Below are 15,935 nucleotides of genomic sequence, written 5' to 3'. Positions count from 1 at the left end.
TTATTATTTAGTCTTTTTTCTCCCCCGACCATCTGTGCCCGTGCGGATACCTTTTCACTCAACTGAAGGTGGCAACTGGTTGTTAACGCTTTCTTTGCCCTCTGTCTCCGTGCAGCTGCTCATGTGCGGCCTCGGCGACGTCGACGTCAACGACTGGCGGCAACACACGGTTTACAAGAACGGCTACTGTCCCAACCACCCTGTCATACAGTGGTTCTGGAAGGTACGCCTGCGATGCTCCCGCACGCCCACCTGTTGTGTCGACCACCAGCTACATTTTACCCAGTGGTAGTCATGGAAACGGGATATTTCACCATAAAAGTTGGGTCCAGTCCTCTTTCCCCGCAGCCCTGCAGCCCGCGTGGCAGGTTTGCTGGCCTCGTTTTTGTAGATCAAAGTCCGTTTGGAAGAACGGACTTGTTTGCACTGATGAAAGGGACTGAAGTGGTCGCTGGTTATCGTCTGTCTTGACTTGAGCTTAAACACGTGCACACACGTGCCACCGTTGTCTGTGTGCATGCTTGTGCACACAGACAACAATGTCATGTCATTTAAGTGAACTCGATCAAACTTCTTACACACCCGGTGCAACAAATGTCACCAAATGCTTTGCGGCTTTGAAGGATTTCATCATATCTTTCTGTGTTGAAATGAAGTCACTGGTGTTTGATAAATGAATCAATGAATGAACTGTTTATTTGTCATCAGGTCGTCCTGTTGATGGATGCTGAAAAGAGGATCCGACTCCTCCAGTTTGTTACGGGAACGTCCCGAGTGCCCATGAACGGCTTTGCCGAGCTCTATGGTACGTTACCTCGCCAGATAACCTCAGCTTTCCTTTTATTTCTAGCTTGTAAAGCACTAATGGCTCTTTGATCTCAAATATCTGTTGAAACAGCAGGGCCTAAATTTGATGTTTGTGTGACACAAGTGAAGAGTTCCAGGAATTGACTTACTATCATCCTACTATTTACACATACAGATGTGCACATAACAAATGATGAATGGCCAAGATACCTTTTGAATGTTCCGTACATTGATTCCATTTTATAGACCACAGAACTGTGCACAAAATGATTGTAGTACCGATCATTGAATCTATGGAATTCACCTTAAGCTTAAGTTAATAAAATCTCATCTATACTGTATCTCAACCGGTGTGTCCATAACCGTCTTTGTTTTGTTTTGTTCAGGTTCTAATGGACCCCAGCTGTTCACAATAGAGCAGTGGGGAACGCCAGAGAAGTTGCCAAGAGCTCACACGTGGTATGTTACTACTTTGTGTGTACGCGTGCACACACTCGCGCGCGCGTGCAGGAAAAAACGTGCATGTGCGCGCTGGCGGCTTTTAGGTTAAAGTTGGGCAGAGCAGCTCGTTGATCTTAATGCTAACGTCAGCAAGCTAACATGCTCCCATGCTGATGCTGGGAGTAAAGTTGAACTTGTTCACCATCACAGTTTAGAATGTTTGCATGCTACCAGTTGCTAAAATGCCTTTGGCCAAATGCAGTGTGGTCATGTGCAAAGTATTGGAAACGTTCTAAGAAGAGTCAGAGGATCAAGTCCGTCACTAAGAACCCAAATTCCTTTGACTAAATATTGTGCCAATAAATTACATGACGGTTTAGATCTTTTATGGTTGGCCAGTTGCTGTGCATAACAGCTACACAGCTTGCATGTCAGCAGCCAGTAAAGTGAACCTTATTTTTTTATGTAACTTGTCAAATGACTTTCTCCCCAGTTTCAACCGTTTGGATCTGCCCACTTATGACTCATTTGAGGACCTGAGAGAGAAGCTCCTCATGGCGGTGGAGAACGCGCAGGGCTTCGAGGGGGTCGACTAAGGCAGCGGCGTCTGACCGCATCCAACCCCCCCACAACCAAACAACAATACAAACAAAAGAAAAGAAAAAGCCACGGGGATCTCAAAACCGGCTGCTGTGGCCGTTCTGTGCAAGCATGTCGTACTGTAATGCCTGTGACCTGTGAGCCCCTTCCGCAGCACCCGGTGGCTTGAGACTGAACGGCGATTTGACGAGCCGACGCGCCTTTAAATCTCCCCCGAGGGCGGGCGGGCGGGCGGCCCCTCAAAGGTGCTGGGGAAAGAAGACGGGAGAGACGCTCCACAGGCGTGAGCGATGAATGAGCTGGCCCCGGATCTGCCGTCTCTTTCCCCTCTATCCTCGTCCTGTGAAAATCTACAGTGCTGGAAAACACTAATGCATTTCAACAGCTCTGTTATGTTCACGTTAACACAGTATTTGAGCGCCCGCCAGTGGAGGGGACTTAGCATGGCCGTAGTCTGGCTTCGTCATGCATTTATTTCTCAAAGACACTGCGATCACAACACTCTCTCAAATCCTTAGACACCAGATTACCTTAGGAACGCTAGCCAATCGCATTAGAGGAAATCGGCCACACCCCTCCGTAGAGCCTTGTCTGTATGTCGTTTGATCAGAAATTGCCGCTGCAGCCTTTTTGTAGAATAATGGTTTCTGATCGTTAGCTACTGGTAGGAATTCATTAACGTGGGATGAAACGATCCCCGAGGATTTTGATTTATTTTTTTTAAATGTTTTTTGTCATAAAAGAGTTTTGCTTTTTAAAAAAAAAAATCATTGTTCTAATTCTTGCAGGAAAATACTCTCAACGTATTTGTACTGATAAACAATGTTTACTATTCTGACGATGCGCTACATGACATGGTGTGTGACGTGTAACTAGTCCGGGAATGAATTAATCCCTTTCATTGATTACAGTGATAGCAAATGTGTTGAAACACATGTTTTATATTGTAGTACTATGAAAGCAGCATGAAAACGTATCTTGTGTTTGCTTTATACGTATAATGGGTCTCTGGGTCGAGAAGGACGAACAACAGGGTAATTTCCCTGAGACGTTTGCGCCACGATTATCTTAATATTCTCATGCCTGTTGCTGTTTATAATGCTGTAAATTGTTCTGGGCTTTTGGGGCGTGGGGAACGCATTTTAAGTTCTTTCATTTATATATAAATATACGTATGAATTTAACAGAAGTATTACTGATCAACGGCACTAAAATGAAGCTGTGTGTGTGAGCGCGCGGGTGTTTGAGAGAAAAAGCTGTGATTGCCACTGAATATAAAGCAGCACGTTTCTTACAAAAATGTTTCTTCTTTTTCTATGTTTTTGTTTCACTCCTTTTTCTAACACCATTGAACCTAAAGGGCACTTTACAGATCACTCTGAGGTCATGTCGCCTATTCTACGTCTCGCGTCATTAACTTGAATGTGATTCTTTTTTTTTTCTTTTTCATTCAGAGCACTTTCCTGGTGCAATATAAATATGAATAGTCTGTAAATCTGGGCTGCCGCTGCTGCTAAGGTAGATCAAGTTGACTGAAGTGAAGCAGAGACTTCACTCCCTTTTTCGCCTACGTTTTCTCTCCCTTGTGTTTCCTCCCTGCTGTGATCCAACAAACTCACTCTGTAAATGTTGTCTTTTTTTTAAACGAATGACAGGAAATATCACTTTTGTTAAAGATTCCACCACCACGCAAGTCTTTGTGGTTCCTTTTAACTTCCGTCAAATAAAAATGAAACTTCTCAGAGTGTCGTTTGTGTTTGTGTGACTGGACATTCAAACAAACGGACCCGACGAGTCCGTAGGGTCCGTTTGTACAAATACTTTTATTTTGGTTGTTAGTAAGTATAAAAACTTATTCCACAGTATAATGTGTATCACTTACTCAAGTTTTGTTTTTAGGTATTATACTTCACTAAATCGCTTTATACTGAAACATTTCAGAGGAAAAACTTCTACTTTAAAAAAAAAAAAGTTATTGGTGACTCAAAAGTTAAAATGTAATATTAAACACAAACATCTTGACAAAGTCAAGTCGTGGAATAAGTTGTACTCATTCGTAGACCGGTGCTGCTGCTCAGAGTTATACAATAAGATAAATGAATGACACTTAAACTCTCTCGATCCTTTATCGTGTGTGTGTGTGTGTGTGTGTTCAGAGTGTGTGGTGAAGGGACCTCAGTTCATTCACACAGGCAATCTAGGAGTTATCGGCTCCAAGGCCGAGCAAATAAAAGCCGCCCTGCCTGTCCGGGGACATTTTATCGAGCTCTGCCAACTGCGACCTGCTCACAAACAAACCCGGAGCCGACTCCTCTTCAGATCCCCCTTTAAAGCACTACTGCTTCTCCAAAACCATGTGGACTTTAGAGTGAATCTAGACGAAGCTTTTGCTGGACTAATAAGAATGAGTAGATCAGATAGTAAGTTAAGGCATTAACACAAAGAAATAAAGAGCTGCTTGAAAGGTGAAAAAAGTCTCCTGGGCAAACCTGCTGGATGTTAAATATTACGTCATGACATGTCACAGCCGTCTGGATTCTAGATGATTAACACCACAGGGGATTTTAATAGTGGGAATAGAATTAAAGTGAACAGAAATAGTAACTAGTGTGGTAAAGTTTACCGTAAGATCTGTCCACAGTTGTACAGCATAAATAATATAATTAAAGGTGCCATAAGACATTCTAACTTATTTCACTTCAAACATCAACATCTTCAGAAAGAGCAGATGTGTTTCTCATTGCAATAGTTTCCAGTTGAAGAGAAGCTATTTCCTATTTCCGTCTGCTTCAGGTTTTATTCTAACACTCATCACTACTAATAGGGGATCTATTCATGTGGACGTTCACTATTTGAGAGGTTTTAATTGGACACAGTCGGGTCTCAACTTGTGGACAGGAAGCTTGTTGACTCGACTCGCAGACCTGCTTTTACTTTACGAGCGTCTAATCACGGACGCCAAACCACATCTCTTATTTCACAGACGTTCCAGTCGGTTCTCCCGTCAGGAACCATCACGCTCAGCACGTTTGGACTCACGGTGAAACCGCTCCGCTCTGAGGTCAAACTCGCTCCCCTTCCTGTCCATCCAAAAAGAAAAAAACCTCTGGACTTTCCTTAAATATCCTATTCATATGTTACCAGCCGTTCTTGTAAATGAGGGTCCGTTGAATAGCGACTGTGCGTCGGCCCTCTTTGTGACTTTTGTCTGTGAAAAGCCACACGGAAATACATTTGACTTAGTCACTGGGCATCGAGGCCCCCGTTGCCTCACTGCAGCAGTTTTTCCTTTTTTTGTTTGTTGGTCTCCCCCTTCCTCCACCTCTCACCCCCCCTCTGCCTCTGGTCAGGGTCGATCGATACTTCCCCCGTAGCTTATCACTAATGTGGAACCGGCTGTTTGTCCAAACTCTGCTCTGTCTACATAAAGACTTCGGGAACGGGGGAGCAGCGTCAAACCCGAAACGCCGCCCGCGTCGCCCGGCGGGCCTGCTGCTCTCCGTGCGCACGACTGGACTTTTAACCGCTTGGAAAAGAGCAAAAGTGACGGCGTGAGGGTCCGGAGCAGGAGATGAGTGAAGCAAGGGGAATCTAGAGAATCCAGGTGAGGTTCTGAATTGTTAACAATAGTTTGTGTGTTTTAAATGTTTTTATCTCACTGCTTTATTTGAACCACGACGAGTTCAACGGTTTATGTCATTTTCAACTTGGACATTTCATGTCCCGGGAGGTTTTGTGTGTAGCAGTTGTTCCAATACAACCCGACCAATTTGAATCACACAGGTGTGTGCGTCTTTACTCGCTCACACGCAAACAGCTGCACAGCATCCCACACGGCGGGTTAGAAACACGTGCTTGTGGCACCTTCGTCAGGCCTCGCCTGCTCGCTCAGCCTTATTTCCCATTCAGATTTGACAGATCATATCAAAGCGCAGCTCGTCGTGGGGAACGACGACCTCGCGTGCACCTCAACATTGTCTTTGCTCACTTTCGTCGACTCATTTTCTCCTCCGTTCCTTCGCCAGGTCGCTGCCCGCCTCCCCTCCGCGGGTTCGTCTCCCCGGTCGGCGGCGTCCACCGTCAAACGTTGTCCTGCGGAGCTTTGGAGTGTGACAATGGTGTTTGTGTCCTGTGTATCAAACGCCATTATCACACTAAATAGCTACGGTGTGAAATGGGCCTCCGTGTGTTCCTGGTCTTCTTCTGTTTGCTCAGTGGCTTCTGCATTATCTCTCATTTTCTTTTCGATGTGTTTAGGATTACGCGACGGGGACACACTAAAGCAGGCAGGACGGGCAGGAATAGGAAACAGACGTGTGCGGATCCGGAGCACGTGTTCTCGGGCCTCTGAGGGTGACCCGCTTGCTTTCGTGTTTGAGGCGTTAATTTGCTGCCGGAGACCTTCGACCGGCGACACGAATAAAAATAGACGACCCGTTTGTTTTCAACGCTGCCGACATTCCTTGTTCTTCTTTCCAACAGTTAATCTTCTTTCTTTTTGTTTTCTCCGGTTGTAATAGAGGGAAATTGAGGAATTTAATAATACGGGATGTTTGAGCAGCTTCACACCGAATACACAAAGTCAGGGAGATGTTTACATATTCTCGTCGACACGTCTCTCAATCCTGCAGATAAGAGGCCTTGTACAGGAATTGTAAGTCGATTGAACTTCATTAGAAATAAATCAGACCACATTTATAACCAATATCTCTTTAATAACAAAGATCTACTATGTTCCGCTTACACGCTAGAACCTGGGAGCATTGACAGCACTTTGGGTCAGGAATTTAAAAAGCAAAGACACACAGAGATGCTTATTACGTAAAGATGTATTGCTGGTATGTTTCTGGGATCATGTGTGGATTTAACGTGTCAGGTTTGTCTCTAGTCTTGCATGTCTCTCTCTTAGCTCGAGCTGAACCAGGACAGTATGGATCTTTGAAATAAATATTTACAGGCGGTATTGCACCAGACAACATGATGATAAATCAATAAATCTCACATCTTTTAGTGAATACATTCAGTTTCATACTTTGCACAAGTTTTTACGTGAACAAAATGTCTTTGTGTTGTCTACAGAATATAAATATGAGCTTGTTCTGAATCGGTAGCATTTACTAAATGAACAAAGGTCATAATAGTGGAACAATAAATAAATAACCTTCATCGCCTCAGAGGTCAAACACAAGAGTGACCTGCTCACCCCGAATCCAATACAGCACATTCTACTGTGGTTATTTTATCACAGACATTTACGCTAATCAATTAGTTAACAAGTTCATTAATTTAATGAACTAATTGTTTGAAAACATCACCAAAGTAGAAAAAAAAATCTTCCGCCTCATCAATAATGCAATCGCTAAGACATCAAACTCCTCCAACTCGGCATCAACATCATCACTTTCAAGTGTTTCTTAATTGTGTCACAGTTTGCCAAAAACTATTAAAATAAAGTATCCTCTCGAATATCTCAGTGAAATAAAATAAATCTCTCAAATGTCAAACATGAAATGAAAAATAATCCTCCTACGAAGCGACAGTGAGTCAACCATCGCGTTTCCTGGAGGTCAAATACATTTGTCCTCGTCCTCGTCCGTCCTTCTGCAGTTACCAAACTCTGCGCGACGAGGTTCAACGAGAGGAAAGAAAATCACAGAAGACCCTCAATAAAAAATAAACGCCCGTAATCCCGGATCGTCCTCTCATGACTTGCCCTTCACCGATGGCCCAGATGTTTTCTTCTTGGCCGCAGCAGAAGGTTGTGGTTTGGGTTTTGGAGCAGAAACTGGCTTTTTGGGTTTGGGCTGCAGGGATTTGAGGCCCAGGAGCTCACAGAACGCGTTGCACTGGTGCAGCGCTTTGAACTGGTCAATGAAGGAGGTGGCACAGTTTCCTTTGAAGCCCTTGTATCTACAAAGCAATAAGGGATAAATGCAATCAGTTTGCACGTATCAACACATTTGCATCTCTCATTTCTGACGGATTAACATGCAAACTCACCCCTTCTTACAGGTGGCAATTCCCACATCAGTAAGCCTCATTCCCACTCCTGAAAACCACAAAACAGCTATTTAAAGCACAATCATTTCAAGATAAAACATTCTTTTCCATCTTTTTAAATATGTATTTTTTTCCCAAACCTTGCATGTCAGTAACCAGCAGGTTGCCCTCCGTCTTGTGATACACCCAGTGCTGGAAAGCACAACATTTCTGTCCCGCCTCCGAGTCGCGTCTCTTCAAGTTGACCTCTTTCCCGTCCTTCACCGAGTACTTGACAAAGTCTCCGACCAGCTCCTCCTCCAGCGTAGCATACGGGATGTCATTGGAAGGACGGTGGACCAGGTAAATGGGAATGATCCTGGTGGAGCGAGAAACGCCACGAAACAAAAAGGCCCGAGAGCTTTTAGTGTTTGACGTGATTCTGAAGTTGTACGAAGGCTCATTGTGTGTTTTTTCTTTAACTTACTCCGGGACCTCTCCGAAGGCTTCAACGGACCGGGCCGCGGTCGTGTACCCCTTGATGTACTCTCTCGCTGTGTTCTGGACGTGACACTCCTGCGGAGCAAAAAACAAATTACAATACACTTACTTTTCCATATTATAAGATTTACGCACGCTGTAATATTTCAATGGCATTCTCATAAAAGGCCCCAAATATCCCAATGGAAATTTATTATATTTACAAATATTTAATATTTTATGTGCAAATTCACAAGAACATACAGTATTTAGATGGCTCTTGGTTTGCATTCTACCCTACAAATAATATTTGCAACAACATGCAACAAGCAACACAAAAAATGTCTGATTCTTGTTTAATTCTTTTTTTTATACAATTATTTCTGGAAAGGAATACAAAGAAAGTGTTACAAACGCATTTTATGAGGTATCTCATTATAACAATTATATGTATATTACATGTGTCCCAAAATCCTTTGTTTTTTCTAAAATCCTTATGAGTTGTTTCATTTCATTTCCACTGTTTAGCAGAGGGACACGTAACTATGAAGGACTGCTGTGATGCTCTCACCTCTACGGCCAAGCTGAAGTTCTTCTGAATGAGCTCATCGTTGTTCTTTGTCCCGTAGCTGATAGCATTGTGTACCTTCAGCACACAGGGGTGTCCGGGTAGGAACAGCGGTATCTGACCTGACTGCATCTTGGTCCGGAAAGCCCGCCGGTGCATTCCCTCCCCAAAATGGACTTTCTCTGTGATTATGCTGGCGTGTTGGTTCTCGCCAAAGTGTTGGTTGGATAGAAAATCCTCCCTAAAAATCAACTTGGAACAGTGAACGTCTTCTTCTTCGCTCCCGTCTTCTACGGGGGCTGCTGGAGATAAAAAAAAGGGAAATATGATCAGTCAAAATCCATAAAAAACACAGCAGCGTAACGTTAATAGCTTTGCGCAAAACTAGATTAATAAAAGAAAAACTTACATACGATTGTGTTCGGAGAGGGAGGAACAACAATCTCACAGAGAACTGTAAAAGAGTCAAAAACAAGCAATGCTTTTAAAACGTGTGCCATTTTTTTAAAAACCACATTTATGCTATGAATAGTTAAAACTGAAGTGAAACCACGATTTACAAACCTTCGTATGTGAGCAGGTAGTCCAGGGTCACCGATCCGTGTGAACTGGTGAGCTGACACTGGTACTTGCCCAAGTCTTTGTGAGAAGCATTGGAGATGGTCAGCGACACTCTGCTGTCATCCCCTGCACTTCGGAGAGAGGAACAGTGTCACAAAATGCATTTTCAGAAGGACATTTTGATTCCCTGGGACATTTAATCACACACATCAAGGCTCATTAGCATCATCCTCGCTCAGTGTCTCTCCGTTGTATCTTTCAGTGGCCTTTATCTATCTCTTTTTTTCTGGTTCCCTGCTTGTTCACAGGTGTCATGTTTTGTTGAACTTGTCCTGTGTTTGTCCTCCACACGCTGATTTGTTCCATCTGTTGAGTTCTAGCTTCATTATAAAGGTAAAGTGTAAGTGTAAAGAAACATCCTGTAAAATGAAGCCCAATACCTTCTCTTGCTCTCAGACAGGACAGCGCCCCCCCTGCTCCAGGTGACGGTGCATTGGTAGGAGGCGGCCGTAAGCTGACACCACAGGCACAGGCTCCGGGGGTCCCCGCTCACCGGAGCCGTCTGAATGGGCTGCACCACCTTGGGGTCTGCCGACATTGCCATTCGTTTTGGTTATGAGGCCTTCATGCGCGTGTGTTTGTATTCTGTCATGGCTGAATAGTTTTTGTATGCGTATCGCTTACCTTCCTTTGGGGGGATTTTCGGTTTGACCACGTCACCAAACGCCTTCCTGCGAGTTGCCCCTGTGTTCACCTTGGGCTCCTCTCCCTTTGTCTGTGTAGAAACGTCCGGCTTGGATAATTTCCCAAACTTGTCTTCTGACAGCCGTCGTCTTTTGATAATATCGTCGTTCGGCGGACTGGTGAATTTCTTCGGCTGGTGGTCTTTGTGATCTGCGTGATGTTGAGGTTTTTCTCCCTGGGAAGCTCTAGCTTTGGCTTCTGGTTGCTGTGACATTTTCTCCTCTGAGTGATCGCCGTCCTTTGGAGCTTTCACAGCTTTCGCACCCAGCTTGGCCTCAAACATTTCAATCCTCCCTTTCGCTGTCTTTGGTTTCGCTCCGTTCTCCACCTCCACCAGTGGCTCCCCGACACCATTCAGCCCGGTGTTTTTCTTCTTCTTCTTGCCATGTGGTTTGCTCGGAGCCTTCTCAGTTGTCGCACCAGCGTCAATCACCAATTTGGCCTCCTTATCCAGCAGCCCGACTTGATTATTCTCGCCAGTGTGGTTTTCCCCGGTGAGAGGATGAGTTTCTTGCTGTTTACAGACCTGCTGGGCGGAAACATGATGAGATAAAGCCTCCTGTTTCTTGCAAGCTTGTGTTCCGTGATAATGACCAGCTGTTTTGTCCTTTTTAGAGCGTGCTTTGCTCTCCGAGGTAGTTTTGTGTGTTTTGCGTGGCATCTTCTCAGCTTTCGTCTGATTCAAGTCGGACTGTGTGCCTTTGGCGATGGGTTTTGCAGCCCTGGAGACAAATGGGTCATTCAAATCTAAAGTGATGAATGCAACGCGCTTCTTCTGTGAGACAAAGAACTGATCTGCTGGGGCATCAGCCAGGTCTGAGAGTCTTCCGCTGAGCTCGTGGATCTCCTCAGTTGTTGTTTTACTTCTCGGGATCAAGTCCACTTGTCCCTTTTTTGAAGACTTCTCAGTATACTTTATTTTAGTTCCCTTTTCATGACTCAACTCATCACCATTCGAAGATTTTATATCAGCGATCCCCTCCGAGGTCGGCCTGTGAGCGCAGGCCTGTGTGCGGTCACAACTGGGGTCCCTGTTGTCATTGAGGGACCTTTTTGCACCAGTTTGATCTCCTTCCAAACTTCTGCTTGTCCGACAGACGTGGGGTGCCAGGGCCGAGATACCGAGCGGGGCTAAGGGCATTATGAACTTAGGACTTGCCCATCGTGGCTCCACCTGACGCCCTTCGTCAAGGTCTGGTAAAGTGTCAGGCGGCGCGCGTGTGCCAACATTGGTACGCGAGCCAGCTCCCGCGTGCTCACCTGGCACGTGTGAGTTTGCCGAAGCGCGCGTGGCGTGAAAACGAAGAGTTCCTTCCCGATCAACCTCAGCTGGCCCGCGGCTCCTTTCGACTTCCCGCTCAGTCGACCAGCGCGGCCGGGAGACACTGTGATTGTCTGTCACTTCACACACTTCATCTCCAAAGGGCTGTATCGGGAAAAAGGACAAACGGCAACAAAGACGTGAGTTTTCAATCAATAACCTTCAAACGAGTGATTATTTTAAAGGCAGACCCTGCACGTACGTACGTTGCAAACATGGAAATTGGCTGGACACGTACCTTTCTATGGAGGCCCAAAGCAGACGTTCATGAAACACCATGCTTCTATTTATCCCACAGTCCATATGTCCAGCATGCAAGAGAAACCTACACCGCTGCCGTTATAGACAGGAGCTCCTGCACAACTAAACCAATCAAACGCAGCCTCCGAGATCCGCAGACCTGTCGACGTCCTGGTCCTGGGGTTTTTAAAGGAGATGCGGTGGGGATGGGTGTGTTAAGAGAGAGAGAGAGAGAGAGGAAAAAGCAAGGGAGGGTCATGTTTCATTCCTCAGCTGTGCTCTCCTCTCACCTCTCCCCCCTGACACGCCAGGGATGCATGCTATTATTATTGAACTGCCCGCTATTATTAGATGCCTTTTCTGGCCATCTGAAAAGTTTTCGTCTCATGCGTCGCGTTTCCTTCAGCACACACAGCTGTCGGTCTTTGAGATGGGAGCCAAAGGACTTATCCGCTAATACGGAATCAAGACTGGATGAAAGTGTAAACTGAGTGGCTCCGATCCAAATTAAGGCGACAACACTCGCGAGTCACACACGCAAAGTACCTGCCCGCTGTCAGTCAATGCTGTAGGTATGTCAACACCGACAAGGGCAGGAGCGGGAATGTCTCTTAACGTTCTGGACATGTTTCCAAAGCGCATGACTGATTTATCCGTTGGCCGGCGCAACTGTGAAGGTGATTGCTCGTTATTCTCTCTAACATAAAAGCTGAATCTTTCCACTGCTCAAACTGTCCGTGTCCCACGTACCTCAGCGAACGTGGTGTGTCTCTCAGCCGACACGCAGAACGTACCACCCCAAAGCACGCTTATTTCATGCATATCAAATAAAGTTATTTATTTATAGGTGATTACAATGGATCTGATGACCTATAAGGGATTTTACCTTCTCAATCATCAGATCTCCAGGTGTATCTCGTCCCTCCAAATCGGTATCTTCTACTATATTCAGTAGGATGGAAACTACTTTGTTGTTGAAGAAACGGTCTGGCTCGCCAAATCGAGGAGGGTTCAGATCAGCGGAAGGAGTGGATCCAGGGATCACCTCTGCGCCGCCTCCTCCGGGAGCGGCCACGGTCTCCCAGGATGACCCGGCGGAAGAGTGCCGGTGCGCCGAGCGCTCAACCCGGATGTTCTGGATTTCTTCCGCCTCCTTTTCGTCCTGGGCGCCGGCTGTCGAATCGCACAACGATTCGACGCTCTGACATCTCTCTCTGTCTCCGAGCTCGGGTCCTGCAGCCTCCGGGCACGAGGAGCGACAGCTCTGCCCAGAGAGGATGGAGCTCTCGGTCGGGTTTTGCGCCTCTAAATGCTGATCCTGGAGGCCCATGGGTGGCTGTGATTGCGCCCTGACTGCTGGCCCTTGACCCTTGTCTTCTTTGGGGGGGTCTGTTTCTAAATGAGTGTTTACCTCAGCTAGCGCCTGTGTCAGAGCATCTATCTCTGCCCCTATCTCTGTGAAGGCAGCCGCGAAGTCCTCCGGCGGAGCCGCGATAATCCCACTCCAGTCTGAGAGTGCGCTGGCCCAGCTGTCCACGGATGACCACCTCTCAACCGGTGGCCCCCAACATATGGTGTCATCGCTGGACCAGCCAATCCCCTCGCTATCGTCAAGGTTGTAACCTGACACCTTTGTGTCCCCCGGGGGGAAAGACGAGTCCCTGGCGAGGCCTCCTTGGATCACGGAATACCTCGCCTTGTCCAAAACGTTCAGGTCCTCCGTATCCTCACCTGCCAGATACTGGCATGCATCCAGCCACAGCTCGACGGGGCTGGGGCTTTGCTGTGGTTGGGGGGTCAAGTCAGTGGTCTGTGCATTCCCTGGCCTCTCGTCATTTACCGGCACCAAGGCTTCCGCACAGGCTGCCGCAGCAGGTGCTCTCGCGTCTGACTCACAGTCCAGCGTGGCTCGTTCCTCTCGTCTGGAGCCGAGACGACATCGCGTCACCTCGTTGTCTGAATCGCGCATCGGGAAATGATGTGTATGGCAGTCGGCGTTTCGCCCCCCCGCTTCCCACTGGTGGTATTCGGGCCATTGAAATTCCCGGGGATCTTGGTGAGGGCTCAGGATGAAGTCCTGCGTCTCACTTTCAGAGATGTAAAGTTCTGGAAGAGGCGCTGTAGCTGAATGACGCTCCAAGCTGTCGGACTGAGGTGAAAACGAACTCAATAGATACGGTTCTGGACTGTGTTCAGAGCTGGAAAGAGGCTCAGTGACAAATGGCTCCATCAAACCCTGCGAAGCAGATGACATGGCCCCAAAAGGTTGAGGTGTAACACCTCCTTGTGTGAGAGAAGAGGAGGCCGCTGTGTTTCGATTATGGCGTAACTCGGAAAAAGACTCAGATACAGCTGAAATAAGGTCACGAGAGAAGTGAGGTAAACGAGGGAACGCAGGTTCCGATGAGCCGAAACACCGGCACACCCTGAAATCATCGTCCTTTGGTGCAGGCTGGGAACACAAGGACCAACAGCTGGATGATGATGAAGGCTTCAAACGGTCCGATTCGGTGCTTCTCTCCTGAGCGAGGCATTCGCAGACGTTTGATGAAGGCTCAGTGGATTCGTCTCTGGGCTCCGAGAGCTCTGATTCTGCTCCGGTGTCCGACGCAGACAGCATGTTTCCTGTGGGACGGTTTAAAAGCGTGAGGCGGAATCCTCAGTTTGACATCCTCTCATTGGCGCAACTACATCCTTCGATCCTCAGATTCATTACCTGCAAAGGGAAATTAGAGAGTTAAATAATCTCTTTCCTCAGCCTATTGTGAAAAGAAACCCTCTGTTCTGAAGTATGTGAAGCAGAGGCCACTATCTCCTTGTTTATCTTGCGAGGGAGATGCCACTTTACATGATGTGCTGCATCTATTTAGGAAGCTTCAAAGGACACTTGTCATACCTTATCATCAGGAAACCCCCTGGCAGTTGTTATAAATACTACTTATAACTGATTGTAAAAGACACAGAGGGTCTTTAAAATCTTTAAACTGCGTTCCCTGTGGTGCCCCCTACTGGCCGCCTGACACAGAGACCTGCTATGAAGTGTTGAAGGGGGAATCTTCAAAACACGCTCCCTGATATACAAGATTGCGGGAGGAAAACGAGTGGCACCGACTCTGGAAAAATACCAGCACATCTTCCCCCATGACCTGCGTTTGTGACATTCCTGCTGCAGTGAAGGACAGAACTCAAGCCAGAGACGTTGACTATTCTATAATTACCCCAACTTTTATAATTTATTTACAAAAACCTTGAATATAAATTCAAACTGTGACAAAATTGGTAAGGTTCTTAAATGATTGCAATCGCTGCAAAAAAAACCCACATTTACTACGCTGACTCCATATTTTGATTTAATTATGGACACATGCATATCAAATGTTCCAAATATCTGAGTTGTGACCCACTTTTAGAAGCTTATTCGAATCAGAAATCAATGTTGATTAGATCAAATTTGGCATGAAAAAATGAATAAATATGTCAGCACCCGCGTGACTGAGAGCAGGAAAGTGTAATTTGATTTCATCCCGACTGCTGGTGCCAAAATAGATGTATCTCCGGTCACACAACACCCCCCCAAGAGCCCGCTGCATCTTTAAAGATTCTGCATCTCAAGCTTCACAGACATGAGCGTTGAGTGAATTAAAACCGCAGTTCTGAAAATAATAACAACATGTGCCGCCTCCAAACACCACAGACTTTAAGAGAGCGGAGAACAGAACAAATACTCCTTGTGATCCCTCCGTGGGATTAATTCCGCTGTTGGACAGTGGATCGTGTGTGTGTGTGTGTGTGTGTGTGTGTGTGTGTGTCATGCAGCACAGCAGAGGTCGTCAACCTGTCGTTGGCATTGACATTCACTCTTCGCCAAAAAAGGAAAAACACCAAATAATGTCCAACGTGTCGTCACCTCGCAGAGGAAAAGCGAGGTGGTTCGTTGAGCCACACATGCGGTACGTACCCGTGTCAGAGCCCCGTGGTCGAGGACGCGGACGCGTGATGCGGGACTCGAGTATGAGCTCGGGCTTGAGCCGGAGGTCTCGGGGTATGAGTCTATTTTTAACTGCAGTCCCCCACAAGTACAAAGTCAGTTACCTGATATTGGAGACGTGAGCCAATCTTAGACATTTACCCTCAATATCTATATTTACAAGCTGTTTAAATGGGTTTTTTTGTTCAGAGACAGAAAACTTGTGG

The 15,935-nt window shown here is 46.4% G+C and overlaps 2 protein-coding genes across 18 annotated transcripts in view; one reads left to right on the top strand and one right to left on the bottom strand.

Annotated features, from left to right (window-relative positions):
• The window catches only part of nedd4l (NEDD4 like E3 ubiquitin protein ligase), a 33,823-nt gene extending 30,233 nt beyond the window's left edge, over positions 1-3,590 (top strand). For all 14 annotated transcript variants that reach the window (XM_078088099.1, XM_078088098.1, XM_078088096.1 and 11 more), the window contains 4 exons: positions 116-223; positions 709-805; positions 1,194-1,266; positions 1,742-3,590. In XM_078088099.1, the coding sequence (XP_077944225.1) occupies positions 116-223; positions 709-805; positions 1,194-1,266; positions 1,742-1,844 (381 nt within the window). In that variant the 3' untranslated portion in view covers positions 1,845-3,590. The remainder of the gene's footprint in view (positions 1-115; positions 224-708; positions 806-1,193; positions 1,267-1,741) is intronic.
• Positions 3,591-6,009: 2,419 nt separating this feature from the next.
• On the bottom strand, positions 6,010-15,811 carry alpk2 (alpha-kinase 2). 4 transcript variants are annotated; one of them, XM_078088080.1, is made up of 12 exons: positions 15,700-15,811; positions 12,628-14,457; positions 12,288-12,410; positions 10,121-11,606; positions 9,877-10,024; positions 9,440-9,567; positions 9,285-9,329; positions 8,879-9,177; positions 8,315-8,403; positions 7,989-8,206; positions 7,849-7,897; positions 7,118-7,758 (listed from the first exon to the last, which is right to left on the bottom strand). In XM_078088080.1, exons 2-12 carry the CDS (start codon positions 14,359-14,361, stop codon positions 7,551-7,553), a joined length of 4,527 nt encoding a protein of 1,508 aa, XP_077944206.1. In that variant the 5' UTR covers positions 14,362-14,457; positions 15,700-15,811; the 3' UTR covers positions 7,118-7,550. The 4 variants fall into 4 exon arrangements, with proteins under 4 accessions (XP_040054151.2, XP_077944206.1, XP_077944207.1 ...); XM_078088081.1 differs by having other exon boundaries at positions 8,879-9,174; XM_040198217.2 differs by lacking the exon at positions 12,288-12,410 and having other exon boundaries at positions 6,010-7,758.
• Between the last annotated feature and the right edge of the window lie 124 nt (positions 15,812-15,935).

Source organism: Gasterosteus aculeatus, chromosome 14, assembly GCF_964276395.1.
Source record: "Gasterosteus aculeatus chromosome 14, fGasAcu3.hap1.1, whole genome shotgun sequence".
NCBI classification, from domain to species: domain Eukaryota; kingdom Metazoa; phylum Chordata; class Actinopteri; order Perciformes; family Gasterosteidae; genus Gasterosteus; species Gasterosteus aculeatus.
Note: the sequence above shows the minus strand (reverse complement) of the source record. Positions and strands in the feature narration are given on the sequence as shown.